Source organism: Anomalospiza imberbis, chromosome Z, assembly GCF_031753505.1.
Source record: "Anomalospiza imberbis isolate Cuckoo-Finch-1a 21T00152 chromosome Z, ASM3175350v1, whole genome shotgun sequence".
NCBI classification, from domain to species: Eukaryota; Metazoa; Chordata; class Aves; order Passeriformes; family Viduidae; genus Anomalospiza; species Anomalospiza imberbis.
The window spans coordinates 72010462-72035792 of NC_089721.1; the positions used below are offsets into that span (position 1 = coordinate 72010462).

At 38.9% G+C, this 25331-nt stretch overlaps 1 protein-coding gene across 1 annotated transcript in view; it reads left to right on the top strand.

Moving 5' to 3' along the window:
- Window positions 1–24023, top strand: part of EDIL3 (EGF like repeats and discoidin domains 3) — a 234431-nt gene extending 210408 nt beyond the window's left edge. Inside the window, exons 10-11 of the mRNA XM_068176120.1 lie at window positions 10385–10540; window positions 20181–24023. Coding sequence (XP_068032221.1) covers window positions 10385–10540; window positions 20181–20330 — 306 coding nt within the window. The 3' untranslated portion in view covers window positions 20331–24023. The remainder of the gene's footprint in view (window positions 1–10384; window positions 10541–20180) is intronic.
- Window positions 24024–25331: the final 1308 nt, after the last annotated feature.

Here is a 25331-nt window from a genome sequence, read left to right on the forward strand (position 1 = left end):
ACTTCTAGCAGCAGGTAGAGATTTGTTTATTTCTTTTTTTAACTTTGGGGAACAGGAAATTATTTTCCCACCTCGCTCAAGGCCTAAACAAACAAAAACAACCAGATAAATAATGAACTTCCGTATTACCACCATTAATTTTAATTTCTTAAACAAAAATAGCTGCTTGTGCGTTAGATGAGCCCGTTTAGGATCCCAACACTTTTTACAAAGTTATTTATTGGTAATGCCATAAAAGCTGTTGCCTCAACCTTTCTACTGAAAGCCAAGCAGAACTTGTGATATTTCATTTGTAGGGAAGTGTTGGAGTCCAGAACATCACTTTGGCTGCTCTGGCTGCCTCAAGACCCTGGCAGGGGGCACGGGGACCTTGGCAGCAAGTCAAAAACACCTGTGACTTCGATTCTAGCCCATGGGAGAGGCTGCCAACCTTATATGAGGAATTACAAACCAAAAGAGCTCTAGTAGTGTAATAAGGGAATTGACACAGAGTGGAAAAGTAGAATTTTGGAGTTTTTTTAGAATGTAATTCAGGGATACAAGATGCGGGAATCTGGGCGTGCCCTAGCCTTTTCTTCCTTCTTCTTGTCCTCCATGTCTCGGTGTGATAGTGACACTTTTCTATTGGTCTAGGATAGGGACACACTGTCCAACAGAGATTTTAGGTATTGGTATGGGAACTGTAAACATGGTACATGTAATTTTGAGTTTATAATGTGGGAGACGCCCGGGGCTCGGGGCAGACTGCCATGGCTTCTGTACTAGCTGGACCTCAGCGGGTCAGAAAGAAAATATTTTAGATAAGAAGAAATAAACAACCTTGAAAACTCAGCTTCATGCCTTCCAGACGTCTTCTTTGGCTGCTGGGCTAGGGAAAATGGACTTTCAAACTGTTGGGGTCTTGTCAACCCGACCCCGACAGGGAAGGGTTTTGGTCTTCCCAGGCATTGCATCACCAGCCCTTGATTTCTGTTTAAAACCCATAACGCGCCAAAACCCCAATAAAAGCGCAAGCAAAGACGCCCATATTTCTCTGGGCTGCCTTTGGAACTGCTGCTATGACACGTTAACTTCCCCAGACCTCACAGTTCTACCAAGTGCCATTCTGAATCTTATTCTAAAATCCACCCTTCTTCCTGGCCAAGGCTTTCAGCAGAGCATTAATCCCTAAAATCAGCCGTGGCCTCGCGGTCGCTGCAGAGCTGATAACGCCTCACAGGGGGTTTGCGAAGCCAAGAAAATAAATCTGTGCGAGATCAAAGCTGAGTCCCAGGGTTGGGTCTGTCCTGCCAGGAGCCCGGGCTTGTTTTGACCAGAGGTCTATTTACCAAGCTTTGCAGTAGGGGCTCCAGGGTGTCTTTTTGACTAATAGCAGATAATCTTTCTTGTGTCCTGCAGAATGAAGATTAATAGACCTTTTAATTGCATTCCAGAAAGTATATTATGAGATTATTGCCTTGAAGTGACAAGACATTCAGTCTAAAAGGGAAGAGAAATCTGATTTCTTCTTTAAATCTGGAAAAATATTTCTCTGTCTAAGACAGCCAAAGCTGTTTTCTACAATATAGTGCACCCATTTTATATTTTTGTGCTGATTATTAAGAGTGTATCACTGGGGGAAAAAAAGCTTGCCCTAAAATTTCAGAGGGTAGCACACACAAAAAAAAAAAAAAAAAAAAAAATTCTAAAAAACCCAAAAAAAACCCCCAAAAAATTCCCAAATAAAATTAAACAAATAGACCCCAGCTTGCTGCTGTTTTCAAAATCTAGTATCACAATTTTGTAATTTTTAGTGTATAGCTACAGCAGCATAGCTGTATGGAACAGGTTATGCATAATATCCCTGCTGACAGATGGGCAAAGTCATTCTTAGAAACAATGGCTGAGTGATGCTGTCTTGGCTACGTTTGCTACAAAAATAAGAATCACGCAGTCAGAGCTTTAAAACACAAGGAGAAACTTCCAGCCTTAACCCCACTTATCCTCTAGGCAGACTTAGCTTTGGTTACAGGCAGGTTTTCGTTAGTGTTTCAACAGTTCAATAGTTATATTAATTATTAGTCACTTTACAGTATCTGGTGTGCAAGCTTATCTTCACTCTGCTCATCGATCTGTAGCCCAGATACTCATACATTATTGAGACATTTTTATGTGCTCCAGAAAATATTTGCAACATTATTAATTACCCAAGGAAAAAAAAATAAAACAAAGCAACCAGGTAAATAATGAACTTCCATATTACCACCATTAATTTTCATTTTAAAAACAAAATGAGCTGCTTGTGTGTAGATTATGATCCCAACACTTTGTAAAAAGATATTTATCAGTCCTGCCATAAAAGCTGCTGCCTCATCCTCTCTACTGAAAGCCAAGCAGAACTTGTGATATTTCATTTGTAGGGAAGGGTTTTTGTCTTCCCAGTCATTGCATCATCTTTGATTTCCATTTGAAACCCATAATGCACCAAAAACCCAAGAAAAACACAAAGACACCCATATTTCTCCTAGCTGCCTTTGCAAGTGTTGCTATGACATGCAAACTTCCCTAGAGCTCACATTTCTATCAGGTGCCATTCTGAAATTTATGGTTAAATACACCCTCCTTCCTCTGCTTATATTTCAAATTTTTTTTCTCTTCATTTTGGCCAGTGTTTTGCTGCTGTTTTACCCACTCCAGCACCTGAGATTCCCAGTATTGCTCTTTAGAAGAAAACTAAGGAATCTTCACTGGGACAGTGTTATGCAGAAATTCTTACTGATGCATTTCCTTATCAACTTGAGATATATTTTAGTAAAATAAAGAGAGGCAACAGAACCATTGTGTTACTCCTGTCCATATCTGAAGAGAGTGGAACAATCCTACCATTTCAACATGATCTGTTCTTTATTTAAAAGTTAAAAGTAAGACGAGCAGAAATGCAAATAGTCAATATTTTAATTTTTTTAAACTGTGCAATCGTTCTTTTTGTGCTATATTTTCACCCCTAGTCATAGCCAACAAATTCGATCAAAAGTTCTCACAATCATTATTGTAAGTTCGGTGAGAACTACTTCAGATTACATCTTCCAGAAATAAACCCGCTTCTTATTATAATACAGGATGACAATAATTTTTTTTTGCAATTTTTGCCTTTTTGGCTCTATTCTATAAAGAACTGAATGTAAATTAAATTTCTCATTTCCTTGTCTATTTCTGTCCATAAATAGGTGCTGGGACTGCTGGCAGCAGTGTTCAGCTGAGGAGCCTCACAGAAAAGCAGCATAACACACAGTCAGTGCGCTGTGTCATGACCATATTCACATTTTTATTCTCTCTGCTTTATTTTAATGGCTAATTTTTGTTCTGCCCTTGGCTTTCCCACAAGAATTTCAAGTGATTGACCTCACACAGGACAGTGCCCCAGATTTTATCAGCTCTGGGGGTGCACTAAAGCAGCTCAAAGGCTTCTCCGAGCTCCACCAGATGTCTAAGCCTGCTTAATCACTGGTAATTTAATGGGCTATTTTTAAATATCCTGGCATCCTCAAGGGCTGATGGGCTCTGAGTGTCCCACAGCAGAGAGACAGACGTTTTATTAGTGGTTTCTTGACTGTTGGTAACTAATTCAGCCAACTGTGTCATCTCTGCAAAAATCCTCTAATCACGATTACAGCCAGAATATCCCATGCACAGATGTGAAATACCCAGTGGGAGGAGAAAAGGTTATGGATTTAATCATCTCTGATGTTATCATCTCAAAACTCTAAATTTTCTTTTACTTCAGACCTTAAAATACCTTGTCCTAACATTTCCCTTGCGAGTGCTCCCTGATAAGTTGTGAGGGTGATCCAGGTATGTGGAATTCATTCTGGTTTGCAGGATCAGGAGGAAAACAGCATTACCTCGTGTGTGCTGTGGGCAGGATTTACCAAGGTGCTGATACAACCACAGCACATCATCTGCCTCAAAGGACCCAGAGAAACTGGGCAACAAATTCCCTCTGGCGCTTTTGAAAATCCAGAACTTAAGGCTAAAATTTCCTTCTCCTTTTTTTTTTTTTTTCACTTTTTTTTCCTTTCTTTTTTTTTTTTTAATATTTCATTTTTGAAATACCAATGAAATGAGATTATTCACGGCTTAGTAAATTGTAGTTATGAAAAGCTGGTCTGCAATAAATAGACACTGCTCTGAAAATGTCCAAATAGTTGATCATATACACCTGTTTTATCTGAATTTTTACTGAAATGCTGAAAAACTATTATAGTAATTTAGCTGGGTTTTTTTCCTCCTTTTCCAGTAATAGCTATATAACAGGGATTATTAAGTATGTAAATAAGGAAGGATTCACACAATCTGAACTATTACTTTTTAGGAAGTAACGGCTACTTAAGAAGTTGATGGTGGAAATAAAGTAAGTTTTCAGCCTGGTTGTGGGTTTCACTCCAAAAATTTTCAACATGATTAAGAAAAAAATAATGAAAAAAAATTATTATGAAAAAACCTGGGAGGTTTTTTGATGGCCCATGGAGATTGCAAAGAAAAGGCTTCACCCTCCAATTTATTAATTTTAAATTGTACTGGAGACAGCTGATGGTACATGGAATTCTTCCTAACCTGTTTCTTCAGCGCAGTTACTGCAGCTGTAAAGTCATTCAGAGGGAAAAGCAATTAAGAGCAATAAGAAAATAAGACCAGTATTTATCATCTTAGCCTAGAGGACTACAGGCATTAAAAATATAGTGACAGAGTGTTAAAATCATGTTGAAGGTCTATGCTTAAGTGAAAGAGAAGCCAGCAAAAAAAAAAAAAAATTCCACATTTTTAAAGGAGAAAAAGAGTGATTCTCCTGCTTTATTTTATTTGAAAGCAGCCCATCTCTACCTAGGTTTGATAAGAAGTTTAATTTTAAACATATGACAGCTGATATAGCTAATACATACCCTGTTGAATGAAAAACTTTTTATTTTTATTTCATTTTGTTTTGCCTAGGAAGCATTAAAATCCTGTATAGTGAAATATTGATCAAAATGCTGGAAAATGTTGCTTTCTATTAAGTTATTTTGGCTTCTTCTAGAGCAATTCATTTTCTGTCATAGCTTTAATTTTTTTCAGGTTATATTATTAGATATTTACCCTAATAATATATATTTAAGAGACTGAACAATGAAAACTGTCTCCTATGGAAGATCCTGTGATGAAAATTAGATTTCTCTACAAAGAGCATCTAGTTGCTCAGTTGTTTTTTTTTCCCCCCATAACAGTTTTTAGATCCAATTGGTCATGATGGATTATAGTTTGGGCTTGGTTTGGGGTTTGGGATTTTTTGTGGGTTTAATATTTAGGCTTTAGGAAAAAAAGCCTGAAATGCTGAGTTTCAGTTTACAAAACAGAGCTGCTGGTGAAATGTTTTTAGAAACATACAGATGTTGCACATCTGAGCAAGCATACTGCACCGGCACTAATTTTCCTTTACATCCAGATTTTGGGCATGGAGGAGAGTGAAAAGCACCTTCATCTGACGAAATAAGACGAGGAGAGTTGCATTTCTGCCTTTTTGCTGTGGACACTACAATCCTGTCCCTCCTTTTCTTAGGGTAGATGTCACAGCTCTGACTGTGCCAGTTGACCCCGGAAAAATCAAGGCAATCATGAGGTCTTAAATGAAGAGTAAATAACCTGCTTAAGACAGGTTATTTACTCTCCATTTATTTACCTGGAAAGCACATTGTTCTCTCTTGGTGGGGTTTGGTGTCCAACCATGAGTTCTAGCCGATATCTTAAGCATCCCAAAATAATCTAAGGCCTCGTTGTGATATCAGGATATTTTATAATCAGGTCTACACTTTAGTGAATTAGCAGCTGGAGACAATTGTGGCCTTCTTCTTTCAGTCCCTTAAGGATAAGAACTCTCTCTACCTTGGCGGTGACTCCCTCCAGTTGTCATATTCGTTGGATCCAGGTTTCTTTATTTCTGATCCCAGTGATTTTGTATTTGCCAAGTGGATTGAGATTGCCCAGCATTCATCAGTGTTATCTGATGAGTGATTAAAAAAAACCTAAAAAATAAAACAAACAAACAAAAAAAAAACCAGCACAATCTACAGGATCATGAAGGTAAATAAAAGAAAATCAGTGGGAAAAAATGGCATTTCTAATAATGACAAGAAAAGTTGAAGATAGCATGGGCTGTACTGGGAACAGAACCATAATGTCTGTATGAAGACAGAACTTAACTGAACACTTTAAATACTCCTGAAATGATGAACACCTGAAAGTCACAGTGAGCCATTTCACCATTATCTTCACTGTGAAACAGAGCCTGGCACTCCCTGGATCCTGAGGGTTCTTTCTTCTCCTCTGACACTGCCAGGTTGATGAGGACTGTGTTATTTCTAAAGACACCTTCACTTTTCACGCACTGGTTCACATGATGGGCTATCCTCACAAACCATGGGCTCCCTTCAGATTAAATTAAGCCAAAAGATGTGCTGAAAAAGGTGGTCCAGGGTGTCTGGAAGTGGAAGCCCTGCAGCACAGCTGTGCAGACACCCTGTTCTGTGGTGCCAACGTTGCAGATCTGCTCCCGCTCCCCTGTGGTGTCTGTCAGTGTGAATGCCGAATAAATGTGCCTATCTCCCAGTCTCTGGCATTTTGGGCAGTATGGTTGGGTTTTGCCATGTGTTGGAGAGCCAGAGAATGGCTGGGGGTGCAATGAATCTCTGGTGATCATCCTATGAACTGCACACCAACACCGAGCTCGTGCTGCACGTCTATGCAAGTGCTTCCTTAGAAGTGTTACACACTCAGGTGTATTTATCTTTGTGCTCTCCTTAAACTGATTCTTCTCCAAACCACCCTGAGTTGTCTGTAACATCTGAAACAAGGTGGGAAAAAGGAAAAGGGAATAGTTACAGCCCAAGAGGCTTCTTTCAGACACAAGATGCTAAACTGTCTTTTGATCAGCTGCTTGTAGAAATGTACATTAACTGTAGACCATGGTTCTTCTTGTAACCACCTAATGATCCTCTCAGTTGCAGACTAATTGCCTTTGCCTCCTTCTAAATTCTGCTGCACTGAAAAAGCCAGAGCCACATTCTAATCCTGTTAATCACATTCAGCTTTGAAGGGTACACACTGGTTGTGTGTTAATTCAACTTCTCTCCCTGGTAATTTGTTTGATTGCCTGTTACTTGCAAACGGCAGTAACTGAATAAAAGTGTTCCATGTCCTGATGGCAAGTTATGACTTTCATTTAAGCTATTTTAGTGCAGATGTTTTACCTAGAAAGTCGTGTAAATTCTCCTCAACTTTCTGCTCTAAAGTAGTTTCAATACAAAGAAAAGAAAGCAAGGTAGAAGGTAATGAGGCTACAAAGTAAAAGCTGTAGTTCTTTAATTTAAATAATGATCTTTATTGCCTGAAGACCTCTCATCTGCTTATGAATAAATAAGTAAAAAAGCTGCTAAAATGAGGTGGAAATGCTGGTGCTATATCCTGTATTCTTTTCCTTCATTTCCAGCAATATGTGTTATCTGCACTGTCAAGACCTAGGAGAGTCTATTTATTTATTATTTCTTTTTTCCATTTTTTTTCCAAAAATCAAGCCCACACACACATAATCTACACAGTCCTATGTAAGTCTTATTAAAAAAAAAAAAAAAAAACTGAGCAAATGCCAAATTATCTTCCAGCTTCCCACATCATTTTCTGTACAAGAGTGCAGGGCCATTGGATATGTCCTATAAGCACAAAACAATCATTACCAGGACATTTTTATTAACACTGGATGTATGTGATAGTAAAGATTTATTGTGATTCTACCTTTGGAATCCCCTGAATCTTAATGAGAGTTTTTTTTTTTTCTCCCTGTTCTGAATTTCAATTAGGAGTACTCTGAGTGTCATGGCCATGTTAAATATTTGTGAAATCCTCTCAGCTCACTTTCAACATTTTAAAAATAAACAACTGGTTTTGTGGAGGCATTTTTTTCAAGTTAACAGGAGAGACATTGACTTTTAGTATAAGAAGAATTCTCTCCTAAAAAGAGGTTACACTTGTAAAATGCTAATGTCAAAATTATTTATAAAGATAATCTAAAGTTGACTCTGAAATGTTTAGTTCAAAAGCTGCCTGAAACTGTGGACCAATTAGTGATTCCCTACCAGATCAGTCTGTTTAGAAAAACAGACTATTCATTACACTCCAAAATATTTGGAAGCAAGGTCTGGAGACCTGGTGTTTATTAATTCATGGAAGACTTACACTAATTAGCAGTGCTCATTTCCCAGGGGCCCACTTAGGCTGTGGAACCCAGCTCCCCTGCACTCCTTACAGAAGAAAAAAGTCCCTTCAAGCCATCCATGAATGCTTCCAAAGCAGGATCCTGCTCTGACTGAGTCCCTCCCTCTCCCCATTGAACAAAAAGAACACAGTTTTGCCTCCCAGGGACACTTCCTTCATATCCTGGGGTGCCCCAACATTGCTACTGGCAGTAAATGATGGCAATAAATTAGCTCGTTCTGGTAAAACCAAAATTCTTGAGCCATCTACAGACCCTGAATTTTCCCCTCACTCTTTTGGTATCTCAGTACTGAATATTTTAAGTCATTCCTCTTCTTCAAAGGATTTACTACTTATTATTTGCTGCTATTTGCTCTGATGTTGGCATCTCCAGGGTTACTTTGTTTGATTGCTCTAAACAGTGAATCTTTCCTCTTCTATTCTTATAAATGTACTCTTACACTTTTCTGTCGTTCTCTTCTTTACATTGTCAAAGACTCCCAGGATGGTCTGAAGGGTTGGAAGGGACCTTAAATCCCATCCAGTGACACTCCTGCTATGGCCAGGGACATCTTCCACTGTCCCTGGCTGCTCCAAGCCCTGTCCAGCCTGGCCTGGGACACAAATCCAAACCCCAATGTCCATCTTTCAACGGCACTGCCCAGGACCAGCTGGAGCTGCCTTCTCAAGATCATTTGTTTCTGTTTCTCTTCTCGTGATTAATTTCTTGTGCTCCACAGCACATCTGTTCTTCTGACCAGCCCTACATTCCATCCAACATGAGTTTGCTCAGGGGTCCTCAGCTTCCTAAAAATCCAGCACTGGATCTTCATCATCTGATCAGCCAGAGATTCTTTATTTCTTCACTTTCTAATTTTTTTTTCTGCAAAAACTTGTCAATCATCTGCTTGTGGAGTTCAGCCCTCCTCTCACTTTACTGTAATATTTTTACTCTGAGTCTCTCTTGCCTGATTTAAGGGACAATTTTTAAAATGCTGACTTCACAGCCATTTATAGTTTGAAATAAATCCACTTTTTTTTTTTTTTAATTTCTTTGCTACTGGCTTGCCCCGTTGCTGGAGGACACAGAATGAAATCTCAAATTTCAAGAAAATATCAGTTTTAGTAGGGAGTTCAACTCCTTCGTTCTGCCTCTGAAATTACATTATTAGGTCAATTTACTTTTGTTATTGCATTCTCTTTCTTGATCATTTTAATCCAAGGCATCTGGCCCAAATCTGTTACATTCAGTGTTGGGCTCTGGTTCAAAAAGAACTGATCACAGACATGCTGACTCACATGGAAACCACTTGAAAGCTCAGATTTTATTAGGCTTTAAGCCTCCTGCCTTGCATTTTTAAAAAGCATAGTGCTGAGATTATAAAATAAAGGACTCAAAAACCAACCAAATAAAAAAATTCAAGAAATTACAAACTTTGAGCTTTTGAGGTAGAAAAAGAAAGGCGTAAAGTGAAAAGGAATTTCAGGAGGAAAAGCAGCATGATGGCAAATGTTTTAAGAGACTTACTAAAGCACGTGCTCAAGAAGGAAATGGAAAGGCACCTGGGGAATCAGCCATGTATTCTGATTATTAGCAGCACATGGGAACACTTTTTAGCTTCAGATCATTCCCAGTGTAGATTAACTGGGTTTTCTGGGGGGTTGGTGTATGATACGCATCACAATGGAGAAAGGTGTGAGATTATTCCATGCTGTGCCATTAAAAAAAAAAAAAAAAAAAAAAGGAAAATAAAGGTAAATCGATTGACTTAGAGCTTGGAGAAGCAAATTATTATCCATGGTGTCAGCACACAGTGGGAGGACCAAAGCTGCACCATTTTGCTTTGGTGTGTTGCAAAACCAGACTAGAAACAGAAAGTGTTCCAATTATGTTCTCTTCTGTTTTATTTTTTATGTATTCATTTATTTTGGGAGGGGGGAGGTTTGATGGGTTTTTTTAAATTTGTTTCAGGTTTTTTGTTTTCTTGTTGGGGTTTTGTTTTGGTTTTGGGGTTTTTTTTTTTGGTTGGTTGGTTGGTTGGTTGGTTGATTTATTGGAGTTTTTTTGGTAGTTGTTCGTTCGTTTGTGGTTTTATTTTTTTTAATTTTAAACTGTTCTGTTCAGATTGACCTGCTCATCCCTACGAAGATCACTGGGATAATCACCCAAGGAGCTAAAGATTTTGGCCACGTCCAGTTTGTGGGGTCCTACAAGCTTGCTTACAGCAACGATGGGGAGCACTGGAAAATATACCAGGATGAAAAGCAGAAGAAGGACAAGGTAAAGCAAAGAGAAAAATCAGTGTTTTGGTTGTGATGACACCTGGGAGTCTGCAGATTATTTCACTGGGTTCCATATGCATGGGATGCCACAGGGTGGAGTCAGGGTGAATAAAAGAGTCACAAAACACAGTGACAGTGGCATCACACCTACCAGTGCCATGCACCTGATTTAATGCTGGTAAATAGATAAAACTTTACAGTTCTCCCTTATTCAAAACTATTTCTTCATTTAACCTTAGAGCAGAAGGTGTGTAAATAGCAGTGTATTTGTATACTCAGAAAAAAAAAAAAAAATTCAGTGCATTTGGACTATTTTCAGTGATTTCCTGTGAAGCACATCCTTGTTACCCAGCCATTTCAGACAGGGGTTTTTTTTTGGTTTTTTTTCCGGAAATTTATGGCTAGGGTTTCAAATACCCACTGAAAATATTATTTTTATTATGCTATAAAATAAATAAGAAACATTAAAAAAGTTTCACAACTTCCTCTGCTAATTTTTAATGAGAGGCGTAGGGAAAGTACAGGTTTGCTGGTTGATTTACCTGGAAGCATTTAACTTTTCTCTTGTTATTCATTACACCTTTCCTTTAAACAGTGTAACACTTTTATACTGCAAATACCTGAATTTCATAAAAACATCTGTTAAGAAAAATATTACAGCATATGCATCGCTTAGGGAAATGTTAACCAAGATGACAAAATGTGAATTATTTATTAAATGTCTTAGTAGGGTTATGTCTGATTGAAACAGAAGATGAATTTATTGAAATACCAGATGGCTGATGCTTCTGTTAACATCTCAGTAAATCTGGGTGTTCAGGGTGATAAATGTTCAGACTTCCACTTACATTTCTTAGTATAAATAAAAACTCTTCAGGAAATAAACTGACATATTTCTCATGTAAGTCAATTAAATTAATTTTCTTTCAAACAGTGAGAAAACTTTTGATATGCATCGAAATGTTCTGTGTGAGTACAGGGAGACCTAATGATGAGGGGTTAGACAACTGCACAGATTTTAACTGATTGATTAAATGTCATTGACTGGGGGAATGTGTCCTAAATGACTGGATTGAGTATTTATGTATAATATATATCCTAAATTACGGTACTGAGTATTTGCATGGCTGTATGTTTGTGTCTGCATTGTCAGGCCCTGCTATCCAGATGTGAAACTGTGAATTCCTGAAACCCAAATGCCACCTCACTGTGGCTTTAACCTAACACTGAAACTTTTTTCCCCCTAAAGGATTTTAGATGGGGAAAACAAAATCAGTAGGTTTAGCCACCTGTCTCACAAGGTTCAGCCACCAATGACTTCTTTTTTTGGATTGTGGATGTCTTTGGTATAACTGGATGTCAGATAAAAATTGGAAACAAACAGCTCACCTTTGGCAGGCATACCACAAATACATTCAATTTAATGACAGGTAGTGGCTTCAGTACTTTCTACACATCCTGTTTTAAATCCCTGGCAATTAAAAAGAGAGGGAAAAGTGAAAGAAATGTCCTCTCTAAGCCAAACTTGTGCTAGCATTCATTTTATTGTAAAGAAGAAACGGGTTGGATCCCTGGTGATAACACAGTCACAGCAAATCTAAAAGATAATGCATTCTGACTTAAAGTACTGTTCCAGTCTACATTTGTTTGTACCATTGACCAAAGCAATTAAATTGTTTTTGCCTCCTTCATCAGATGGACTGTTAATTGCTACACACATATTCCATTAGGAACAATGGGAAACTCCTAATCATTGTCTCATTTAAGCATATCACACCCTGTATTAATTAACATCCCTGGGAATAAAATTAGTGCATATTATTACGATTCTTCAACAAGTCAAGATCATTTAAAAGCACAACAAGATCAAACGCACTTCACTGGAAATTAGAAGTCAGGATTTCTGAATCTAAATTTGTACAAAATAAATAAGTTCACTTGATTTGAGTCTACACCTACACCAAACTAAAATATCTGGGCTTTGGGGTGTTTTTTATCTATATCACAAATATCTAGAAAAGTTAAAAGTTTGATGACAGAGTCTGACTTGCCAGAAGTCACTGAACTTGGCAAAACTTTATAGGATGTGGGACAGGAAAGGATTTCAAGACAGCACTAAGGCTTTTGACCTCCAAAGGCACAGTGGTCCTCTCCTCCTACAGCCTCAGCAGAAAATGGGATTCAAGAACCCCCAAGCCCCTTCCTGTCACCATGGAGTAGGTGCAGACAGGTAAATTTCAGAGCTAAGGCTTAATTCATTCACCTCTCCTTCTCCTCAGACAAGGCTGTACCACCCTCCAACAGATTATTATTCAATACCTTCCAAGAGACAGATTGTGATGAAAATTCTATAAACAGTCAGCTCCAGTGTTTAAATATCCTCTAAAGTGGAAAGGCGGCTTATCCCCCTTGCTGCCATACACCCACCCTCTCCTCGGAGGACACAAAAAAAACTGATTTTATCTTCATTTTTTATCTTTTTGTTTTGGTTGGAGTATTTCAACCTATTTCTTCTTTGTTTCCATCAAACATTTCCTGACTGAAAATGCATAAATTTCTTCAGACAGAGGAATGGAGTGTCACCCAGTAAACCCTTTTTGACACCACCACTCCAGCTGGGTGGATGCAGTGCTCCCATGGGATTTGGAGAGAAACCCTGGTCTGTGTGCACTGGAACAGAAATATAAATTAAAAATAAAATCACAAGGAGAAAAAGCAATGCTGTACCTCATCCATGAGGAGCAGGAGAGGAACAGCAGCACTGGTCCTGTCTGACATTGCCGCCTTTGAACAGGATCTACTACAATTTCTTTATCTTAAGGTGAGATTTGCTCCCAAATGCAAGGAAACGGTGAAAAAAAAAAGAAAACAAAACCACAAGAAGTTTTCATAGCAAAGTGAAAATTCTGTGAAATGTTACATCTGTTTTCAGGAGATACAGAAGGGAGGTAAAAGGTAGATATCAAAAACTATCAACAGCAGCAAACATAAGTTACTCATATTTTACCCTCATTACATCTATTTATTAACTGAACACCTTGATTTATTCTGTGAAGGATACAACACATAGATTTCTTATTTCTCCTGCAGGTGATTTAGTCACCCTGTACTCATTCTACCTTGTTTAACAACAAAAAAGTTTAGGGGAAAGGTGGCTCCGAAACATTTCAGGGAAAGGAAAGCAGGATGAAAGGGGGAAAAAAAATTTAAAGTCACAGACAAAAAAGAAATTATGGAGATATTGGTAGGCTGGTGATAATGATTTGTGGGTGAATATTGTGACTTTATAATGAAATTGTAGCTTTATAATTTAGGCAATTATAAAGAACTTAATCCCATCTGGTGCTTAGCCTCTCACTGCTGATCTGTTTACAAGATGAGTCCTAACAGATCAGCAGACCTCACTGAATTCCTGGGGCTGTTCACTTATCCCTCCTCAATATTTCCTGAAGTTCATTTACAAAGGAGAAAATTACCGGTCTCTTGTATTATGTTGTATACAATACATTATCTTTTACTTATATATTTTATAAATACATAAAATATCATCTCTTGCACACTGTGTGCAGCCTGTAAATTGGGTCAATCCTTAACAAAACAGTGGTTTAGAGGAGAAGGAAATAGGGTGTTCAGGTTTTGCAGTATTTCACATGGAAAAGCTGTTCCAAGAACAGTGTCTCCTGCAGCTCCCGCTTGGCTTCTGCTATTTTAATGGCCAGTCATTTCATTTCACCTCTGTGCTGAATTCCTGTGAGTGCAGACAAAAGGTACTGGGAGGAAAAAAAAAAGGCAAATAGAGCCTTTCTCATTCATTTTAAGTAGTTTGACTGAATTGCCTGGAAAAAATATGAAAACTTTGCCTGTTGCCATCAAGAAGCAAAATAAATTACATTGCAGGCTGTCACATAGGAAGAAAATATATTTTAGAAGCAGGACCAGAGCTAATAGCTATCTTGTTTTTCTCAACTAGAGGTCAGTAGCTCACTGTGCCTCCAGAGCTGAGGACATCCAAACCAAATCTGACCTTTTCCTTCTTTATTTTTTCTTTTTTTTTTTTTTTTTTTAATCACATTCCACATGTGATTTATAAATTGCACAGCCTGCTGTAGGTAACTCAAGGCCAGCTGCAGTGTCAAATGGCATTTCAGAGGCTGTTTTTTTACAGGAAGATGAGAACATTTGAAAGAAGCCTAAAGCAGTCTGGCAGTCTGCAGCACTGCCAGTCACCATCAGCCATCAGCAGTGCAATTAACTGCAGGTTGACAATATCTAGTATGCAAATGGCCACTGGGTTTGTACACAAAATGATGAACTAGTCGTAATTTACACATTTCTGAATCTGCAGTCAATTGCCAGGGTGAGAGGAGAGAGGAACCTACTTCTTTAACAAAAGTTAGATCATGTCAGGTTAAAAATCTTTCTGCTGGATTTGCTAATGCTTTTTTCCTGATGATGTTTGATTATTATAATACCTGGTTTACACTGGTAGATTCAATTCCTATATATACCTGTGCCTATACTTGGCACAGGTAATGATTTTTTTTGAGTAATATTACTTAAATCATTACTATTTGATAGTAATCTTTTATAATAGTTGTAATTTCTAATCTAAGTGACTTTTTTATCTGCACTGGTTTAAATTATGAGTGACTTCCACTACTTTGAGCTGAATTACCATGATTTGTGTCAGGTGAAGATCTAGCTATGCTCATTTCAGGTGTGCCCTCAGCACACACTTTTCTCCCTGACACCACACCAAAAGCTAGGGGAAGACAAAATGAGCAAAAGACAAAATGCTCATTTCAACAACCTACCTTGAATTTCTGTAAGCATTTCTGGAGGCAGGTTTGTCTTCAAAATATTTCTCTTTTTAACTTTGAACCTCCTATAAGCAGTGGACTAAATGCCCATTTTTTTGTAGCGTCAACATGTAGATCACATGGGAAAGACAGTATGAGAATGTTAAAGTATCATAAGGTTTAACGTTTTATCTCCCTCTATCTGTTCTGAACATGGAGAAATAATAAAGACTGTATAAAGATATTCATGGATATGATATGTGTGCACTTTATCCATAGTAACTGAGAGAAAAAAATACTTTTTCTCCTCTTATTCACTCCAAAAATGCATGTGCCCACAAACACATCCACAAGCCACCTTTATTTTTCTGAATATTGAGATGTTTTGCACTGAAGAAAACTCCAAACAGGAGCCATGACTGGATATGCTTTATAAAATATTCTTCTTCTAATATGAGCAGGATTAACTGCTTCATGAAATAACATTTTTAAAATATTCTGCTAGGTGTGAAAATATTTTTAAGGTACAGCAGACAACACTCCTTTCCCCAGGCTGTTAGTCTTCAGATACTTCTCCTAAATTATTCTGTCTTGCAACAGTTTTCTTTTAAAAATTCTAATCAACTTACATTGTCATGGATTTCCTGGATTTTCTGCTAGAGCCATAAAACACTTTGTTTACATTGAAAAATCTCACTGAATGTTTGACATCAAGACATTCAAATTGCTTGCTGGACACAAGTATAAACAAGATTTGTTTGTATTTCAGATTTTCAGCAGAGAATATCAGTACCTATTTTCCTGTCCTTCACTCTTTTTCCATAAAGTAATCATGAATAAAGTTATCATATATAAAAGTACAGCAGCATGCATTTTCTGGCTTTTTTTTTTTTTTTAACAGCAGCTTCAAGAGACTGAGCTACAGAGGAGTGTGTGGAGGGTCTGTATGTGTAAAACTGCTAGACATGCTGAGTAAATAATCCAGAAAGTTACACCTTTTGAGTGTGCAGACTGACATAGATACAGAAACTGTAAAATCTGAAACATTCTACAGCAGGGTTGGCAAAAAGAAGGAGCTTTTTGATCCACTTGTACGAAAGAAAAGTCACCTTGTAACGTGGCAGCCACGGGTTTTGGGGAGGGTGAAGCTCTGTCCAAAGGATGGAGTATCCTGTGGATTGGAATGTTGCCTTGGGATTTTAGCTTTTGTATTTTTCATGTGTTTGTGGTCCTGCAGTTCTTTGGTGAATAGCTCCAAGCTCCATATCCAGTGTCAGCTGCTGCTGTCCCATTTTGGGCAGACACAGCAATTCCTCTCCAGGCCTGGCAACCAAGGACACCTCAGTGCCTCAGGGCCCAGAAATGCAAACAAAAGTGACTTGGGGGAGAAACTTGGGCTAAATGACTTCATGAGCTGAAGCTGTAATTGTTAGATCAACCCCCAATGTGCAAATGGACCCGAATTATAAAAGTGTGAAGACCCATGACCCGTGGTCCATTTTTGGGTGTAGTCCCTGGGGGGCTTTGCCTGCCCAAAATCTACCTGAAGGCCCTTCAGTAAATATAACCACCTTCTATTCCCTTAATTTTGTCTGCCCTCTGTTTTTAGGTAATCCCAGCAAGGCATCAGGAAAAGTAAGGTTGTTATTCCTCCCAAGTGCCCTTTTCCAGCTCTGAATCTTTATTCTTTTTTTTCTGTCCGTGTCCTTACTAGCCCCACGCTGTTTCTCCCCCTCACAATTTATCTGATCTTTAGCAGTGGTTGAAGGCTGTGGAAGCTGTGCCATGGTTTAATTATGTGTTGAAAGGGGAACTGTGACCTTTAGATGGCTCTGGATGACCCTGCTGTCATTGCCTGTCCCCTCCTGGCCAGACCCTGCTGAGGGGACACTGCAATATTGCCTGCTATCGATTTTCCCCACGCCACTTATGGTTTTATAGACATCCACAGTATCTCCTCTCAGGCTGGAGAGACTTATCTGTTTAATAACTCCCCAAAAAAAAAAAAAAAAACAAACAACTTCTTGCTGCTTCTTTCTCTGTGTTTGCAGTTTTGGGGTGAGGCAGGAGCAGAGCTGCACTCACCCGAAACTGAAAATGAAGGTGTGCGCTGACACATTGATAATTTACATTCTGGTCTTTATTTCTTGAGTACAAATCACCCTGGGGTTATTTCACCATTGGGATTTTTTTGTTTGGTTGGGTTTTTTTTGGTTTTTTTTTTTTTACATAGAACATTATATTGTAATTCCAACATCAGCCTCTGAAATCTTAAAAAGTCATAGCAGTCTTCAGAGCTATCCTGAAAAAAACTGCTCAGGAACAAATGTGAGGAGTGGTCATTGAGAGGCATCAGCTTTCCAAGGGTTTTAATTACTTTGGTGTCTTATTTAGTATTGACTGCTTGGGCATAAAAGAACAGATAGAGTAAAGAAATTTACTTTTAGCTACAGAAAAGCTAAAAGTTCTTCTACTGAGAACTCATGGTTTGTCCTTTGTCCTTCTTGCTCCTTCCAAATTCCTTGACTCCAGTAGTGAATTGAGGCTAAAAAGTAAATTAAGAGTGGGAAAGGATATATTTCCCATAAGAAATTTGCCATGGGGCCACAGGAAAAGAACAGTAAATTTCTGTTAGAATGTTATATTTCATGCAGGTCACATTTGTGCATGCTGACAATACTTCCCCTACTTTCTGATAAATTTATTCCCCTAAAATCCTTCTTCTGATCTAGCACATTTGGTTAATTTCTTAAAACTAGATCTTGAATTTTGAGATAAGGTGTATTTCATATTTGCATAAAATAACCTTTGAGAGAGATGAGTTAGACTTCAAGTGATAATAAAATCATGCATGAGTTAAAATTAAATTCTTGTTTTCATGCTGTAAGTAAATTACATAATCCTCCCTCCTTCAGCTGCATTTGTTGCTGGTTTTGCATCACATAATTTTATTTATCTTTCATATCTATATGCAGATATGAACACTGGGGCTGTAGAAAAGTTCCTTTGTCTAGCCTAGCAAAAAAAATCAACAGAAATTTCACATGCATGTGCAAGAAATCAAGTGGAAAAAAACCAAACAAAACAAAAACAAACAAAAAAAAAAAAAAAAAAAAAAAAAAAAAAAAAACACTTTTAAGCTTTCCTAGCTGCATTTTGGGTTTTGGAAGGTGCCACTGTAATTTCAGTTATGAACTTATGTAAATTTTTGCAACAAATGAAACTAGACTTGAGGTGCAAACCTTGTTAGCCCAAGCTCCTGCTGATTCATGTATCAACACTGTACCTGGGCTGAAAACAATTTTCCCTGTGCTAAATGATTTTGGTAGTCTGTTGGTGGTTTTTTGGTTATTTTTTCCTTAGAGTCACAAAACTGATGTTTCTGTGGTCATTTTCTCTACTACTTTGTCCATCTATCAGAACTCCCACACCCTTTCATGCTCCCACCTCTCTGATGGCAGACGAGAAGGGGAATTCATCACTTCTAAAACAGCATCACCTGGGGAGGGGACAGATTTTGTTTGATGTCCTGAAAGGACAGCACTGGAGAGAAGCTTCCAAAATCCAAAGAGGTGCAGCAGGGAGGCCAAAACCTTTGTGAACACGTCACAAAGGAACCTGAGTCAGGGCTAAAATGCTAGATCAGCCACTTCAAACTCTGATATTTTCCCAAGAACTTCTAGGAAACCTGTAATTCTGCATTAATTCAGTCATATAAGCACTTCTCCAGGAGGTCTATATTCTTCTCTGCATGATGCAAACAACAGTCATTCATTTTAAGTCAAAAAGCCATCAGGTTCAGTTTTTACAAATGAGAAGTGAATTGGCTGACATTTTAAGAGAATGAACATTTCCCATAAAAACTGAGAATAACCCAAGGGGATAATCTGATCATTTTGCCAACAATTGATGCGGTGGCCTCTGAATTTAAATAGTGGCTGGCAGGGGGAAAATCTGGCACTGATATATCACAGATAGGAGTTTTATAACTCACTTTTGTGTGGATTAACCAATACAGGTGGAAATAGGATCATAGCAGGCATTGTACTGAGCCAGCATGCTTTACTTTTATCACAGCCTGATGCTCTTAATTCATCTGCTGACTTTTGCCTGACATGAGAAGATCATATCCTTGATAATCACCAATTTTAGAAGGGTTTATATGGTTGCATCCCAGCTACCTTCATAAGTGATACAATAAAAATTCTTAACTTTAATCATTAATGCTATTTTCTCAGAAACAGTAACAGGATCTCCTGGGATTAATTTGAGATGGTACAAATGCCAAGTCAAAAGACATTTAATTTTTTAAATGTTAATGATTTTTGTGTAACTTTCAGAGCATGGCCCTGATGCAACAGTGGGTGAAGCTTTGAGTAGAAGGCTCTGCCTGCACCAGGGCTGAATGTGAATGAACCACAAGGTTTAGCAGAGGCAGGGGCTCATGGAATCAAAGATTTGGGTTCGGAGGAACTTTAAATCCCATCCAGTGCCATCCCAGCCATGGCAGAGACACCTTCCACTGTCCCAGGCTGCTCCCAGCCCCAGTGACCAACCCTGCCTTGGGCACTGCCAGGGATCCAGGGGCAGCCACAGCTGCTCTGGGCACCCTGTGCCAGGGCCTGCCCACCCTCAGAGTGAAGGGTTCCTTTCTAAAACCTTCCAAACCTTCTCTTTGCCACTTTAAACCTTAAGCTTAAACAGCATTAAAAGTTGCGCGGATCCAGCGCCGTCGGCATTTCACCCTAGGCCAGGCTGACCTTAAAACCTCCCCATTGCTTCCCCGGCGGTATTCCAGGTGGAACTTCCACTAAAACCTCCCCCGTTGCTTTCCCACAGGTGTTCCAGGGGAACTTCGACAACGACACGCACCGCAAGAACGTCATCGAGCCGCCGATCTACGCCCGGCACGTGCGCATCCTGCCCTGGTCGTGGTACGGCCGCATCACCCTGCGGTCCGAGCTGCTGGGCTGCGCAGCCGAGGACTGAGCCCGCCCTGCTCCTGCTGTAGAAGAAGCTTGTAGGATGCTGAGTGGGGTTTTTCCATGAACCAGTGCTCGCTCATTTTTATGGTAGGCCGCTAGCTGTCTTTCGCCAGGAGGTCTAAGCCTGCCCTTTTAAAACGATCCAATCCGGTTTCTTTGCCCTTGAAATCTGTTGGTGTTGTCCCTTCTGCTGTGGAATTATCCTCCTAGTTCTCCTCTGGGTTGTTCACCACCAGTTGAAACGCGTTGAGGGAAAAAGAGAAAGACAAAAACAAAAAAAAACAGCAGCATCCTTTTTACAAGGGAAGAGAAATAGTGTGACGAAGCTCATTTGCAGCTTCAGGAACACTGGTCTGACGAGTTCTCCACAAATCATACCGTCATCTTACTTGCAAAAAGTGATACTGCAGCTTTTAGCAATAAGTTTACTTGGGGATGACTGCATTATAGTAATTGTGCCTAACAAACACTGTCAGTTCTTACAACATATATTTTGGGAAATTCTCCATGGTACTGTTAAAAACACAGTACCTGTGATGTTACGAGCTACCTTCCACCACTTTCATCCAGACAGCAGAGTCCACGCACCTGGAGGGTTTTCCTAACTACCCCATTTTCCTTCTCTATTTTGCATGCTGTAGACACGGCCTCCATCTTTTTTCTGTTTAGTATCACACTGTGCTGGTGTTGTTTTCCTTGGAAGATGTCACCTGTTTGCATATGTAACCAAATCAGTTTATTATGAAGCTAACGAATTTGCCAAAGTTTATGAATTTGCAAAGTTTCTGTGCTTTTTCACGGAGACTAAGGTGAGGCACCAGGGTACTTGTGGTGTCTCATCTTGGGTGCCCACACATTCCATCAGAAATCCCATTCCAGGATGATTTGTCCAGGGGTGAGCACACAGCCCCAGACTGTGACCTGCCCACCCCATCACTGCTTTCACAAACGCTTTGAATTCCAGCGAGGAGGAAAATGTAGGGTGAAGGAACCAGGTGCCAAAGGACACACTGGAGGAATGACTCCCTTACTGCCAGGAAACCCTCTCTCTTTAGGCTCTTCCTAAAGTCACAGCTTTCCTCCCCAAAAGGTAAGAGGTGACGCAGGAGCACACCAAACCCTTGCACTTGTCCCCTTCTGCTCCTAAAAATTCTTTTCAGATACACACCAGTGAGCCACGAGGAGGCTGTTTCCCATCATGCCCCATCTACAGGAATGCTTCCACACACAGCCTGATAGCAACCCCAGTTTAAAAAGTAGATTTTAGGAGGAAAAGTGGAGAAGTAGGGGGGACATTCTCCCCCATGCCTCAGTTTCCCCTGCTGATTGAGATGACAATACCAACCTTTGAAGAGCAATCCAGCTTCCCTTGGAGTAAAGTGCTCTGTGACTAAGTTAAAGCAGCACCTCAGACTAAAAAAGATCCCGGGACAGGGAGTGAGGGGACATTTTATCTGTTACCTGAAACAACAGCACTTGGGATTACTGCCAACCTTTTAATATCATAACATGCTGATGTGGAGAGAAAGAGAGAATGAGAGAGAGAGAGAGAGATGCAGCTGCATGTTTTAGTAAATGTCACTGAACTTATACTTTCTGTCACTGTTCCATTCTCACCAAAACTCTGAACTTGGGCACTGCTTCCCAGGCCAGCAGCTAGCTGGCCCAAAATCTGCAAAGGGCAAAGTTTACCTTGGAAACAAAATGGTTTGGATTTTGAAAAAACCCACATTTAATCACACATTCTCCACCACAGAGTAAATATATATTATCCATTGAACTGTGAAAGACTCTAGAATAGCAGCCAGGAATTTTACATACAAGAATTGGGGATATAATGGTGGCGGTTTTCTGATAGTGTCACTTAAACTGTCACATTTTAGCAAACAGAACACCCTGCCTCTACAAAATGACTTAATCCTTAAACTGTATTTATACAAGTATTTATTTTATAAGGCTTAGACATTTAAAGACTTCTAAAGAAGAGTCCTGTAAAGGTAAAAGTATGTGTAAGAAATGTTGAGGTCCTGTGCAACACTGCTAAGTTTGTTCTTTTATTTTTTACTTTGTGCTGCATAACAAAAGCCACTAGACTGTTACTGTCTTGTCTGTAACTGTGTTAACAGCATTCCTTAATGATGTATATATGGAGTGGTCTTCAAGCAAAAGGAGCAATTTTAAAGAGAAAGTCAATCACTTTGGTGGTACTTCTAACAAGAAAAAAAATCTGAATAATGGAGGACAAGTCTATCCCTACATTATCTACCGCCTATATTTTGTAATTTAGGCTTTAGATTAAAAAGAAAAAAAATAAGATAAAAACTACTCTTTAGGGTATCAACACACAATACTTTAAGAGGTTTAAATACATTTTCCTATTATGGGAGAGCAGTTGGCCTTGAATTTAATTACAGATATGAAGAATAGCATGTAGATATTTCTCTAACTGATTGTATCCAAAAAACAGAAGGCCATATCAGAAAATTAGACTTCCGAGTTTAAAAACTTGTGTTAATGTTCTTTTGAAATATTTGGTTTCCGTTCTTAATGCTGGTGGTTTTTTTTTCACGTAATTCATCTTTTGCAACTTCAGTTTTGCTTTTGGATTAATATTTCTTGGTTAAGTAGATTAATTGTAACCCCTTCATCTGCATATAGAGTTTTCATGTAACACAGTAGTTTTAATTTGGTATTAATTTTGTGTTGAGTATTTCCACCCTCATGTCCTGGGTCAGCTGTCAGCAGTCTTCACGAGGATAGTGCTTGTGATAATACTCCATGACAATTCATTAAAAAATCATATATCTGATGCCCTTACAGTTTTAACCTGCATGCTAGGAGTTTTTCCAATTACATTATTCCTCCTGTACCAAAAAGCCTTCTTGGAATGGCATTTACAGCACCAAATTCTGCTCCCAATATCAGCAGTATCAGTCTGAAATAACTCCTGGTTTAAGTGGAATCCTTCAGATTCAACAAAAGAGGTGGGAATCAGATTAGGCCATAGAATTAAACTCTTTCCATTTGATTTTCTTCTGTTGTCTAGGTGCATACCATTGCCATAAGGGGCAAGTTATAAATTAACACAACTATTTTCTCCCAGTGAAAGCAACCAGCCCCCAAAAAAAACCAGAAGTGCAGGACAGGAGATGTCCCTTAAGAGAGGACGGAGAAAAGCTCGGAAATTATCCTTCTGCATTAATTGTTAACAATGACATTGAACAAGGCCAGAAGTGTTCTCCCAATTAAATTTCACCCTGAACCAGTTAAGTATTTGTAGGCAGGCTTCACCTTTATGTTGCTAGGTAATATGCTACATTTATAGCCTGGGAAATAAAGCAATGGCACGAGGCTCCTCTTTATCAGTGTTTGGGGCCCGTCGCCTCAACCGGCTCTGGATCCAAGGTTGACTTTCTCTTTTGGAATGGCTTCATACAAATTAAGTGTCAGTTTTGGAGACTAAGGATACTAAATGAGTGTATCTTTGCTATACAACCAATGTGAACTATAATATTCAGTGCTGGCTTCTGATGTGTCAGTAAGTACAGAAGTATCTCGGACACAAACGACCTTTGCAACCTTTCAAGCTGTGTGATATTCAAATGGTTTTGTATATACCTAAATCATGTAGAGCGATGTAAAACCAGTACAACCTTGTCTAGTCTTCAAACTTAACAATAAAACTTTTGAAAAATGAGGTGGTTTTGTTGAAGCTGTTATGTTGCCACACCTTGGAGGAGACACAGTTTATCTCAGTGGTGGCATGTGTGGAGCAGAGATATCGCGTGGCATTTTCCTGGATTCGTCCACGGGGTCTTTGTGGCAGGTAAGTTTGTTTCTGGAAAAATCTGCTGTTGGTGCTGTGCTCCCCTCAATGTGTTCCCTTTGTTCTTCCAGATTAAAAAAAAAAAAAAAAAAAAAGTAGGTTTAAATGAGTCTAAAAATACCTTTTTTGTCCTATCCTGAAACTCTCTGAACGAGCACCAGAAATGTAAAATGACAATTTCATTTCCTGTAAGTCAAATTTCCTGGGATATTTATCAATCCTCATCCTCTCTCCTCCACTCCTGCATAGGCAAGTTAATTTCTGAGAAGATAAGGAGTGGCTGCAGCCCAGACCTGCTATGAGATGCCACAGCAGAGCTGGTATTTGCTGACACCCTTGCCCCTTTTCTGTTTCATTTGCTGTACATAATAAATGGTTCCCAAAATATTAACTCTATTATCTGTTCCCCAAGATAGTTAACTCTATAATTTCAATTTCTGAAGAAGTTTAAGGATTAAAGTAGCACATGGAAAAGCCATTCGCTCCCAAACCACTTAAACTATTAAATTACATAAAAATATTATGTTTACTGAAGAGAGATGAAGCTTCAATAGTTTACACCTCGAATGAGCCCTTTTGTAAAAATACACATCCTTTTGTTTTATGAGTTTCAGCTTGTGCCCTTTCTCCAAAAATCATCTTTTAGAGACAAAAACCATCCACAAGCACTCACTGGTGACAATGTCTGTCCAACATGCAGTCTCAACACTCACCACAGCATGTTGTCTTTAAGAAGAAAAGTCACAAAATTGCAATTTCCCCTTATTACATGTCTCCACCAGTCACAAAAAAAGAGAATACGGTGCTGCACACGAGAAGAGGAGTACTTTTGGAGAATGATAGCTGAATATTAGCACTTCAGTCATGAATTTCTGCATCTTGAAACTTTCTGACTTTTGGTTATAAATTGCAACTGTTTCACAAAAACAAGTTCTTCAGGACTTTTCCTGAAGAACTGAAAAGTGTTTTTTTTTCCTCACATACTTCATAACCCAGGAATTCTAGTGAAGCCAATGAGAGAAAATAATGAGTAAATCTCTTCAGAATAGCAACTGTTTATCAATGTCCATCCTCCCATATCTGTTGCTAATGAGCTCAAGGGATTAACATGGGCATCAACACTCTATATCATCATGAAACAAGTAGTCTCTGATACTTCTGTGGTAAACACAATGACAC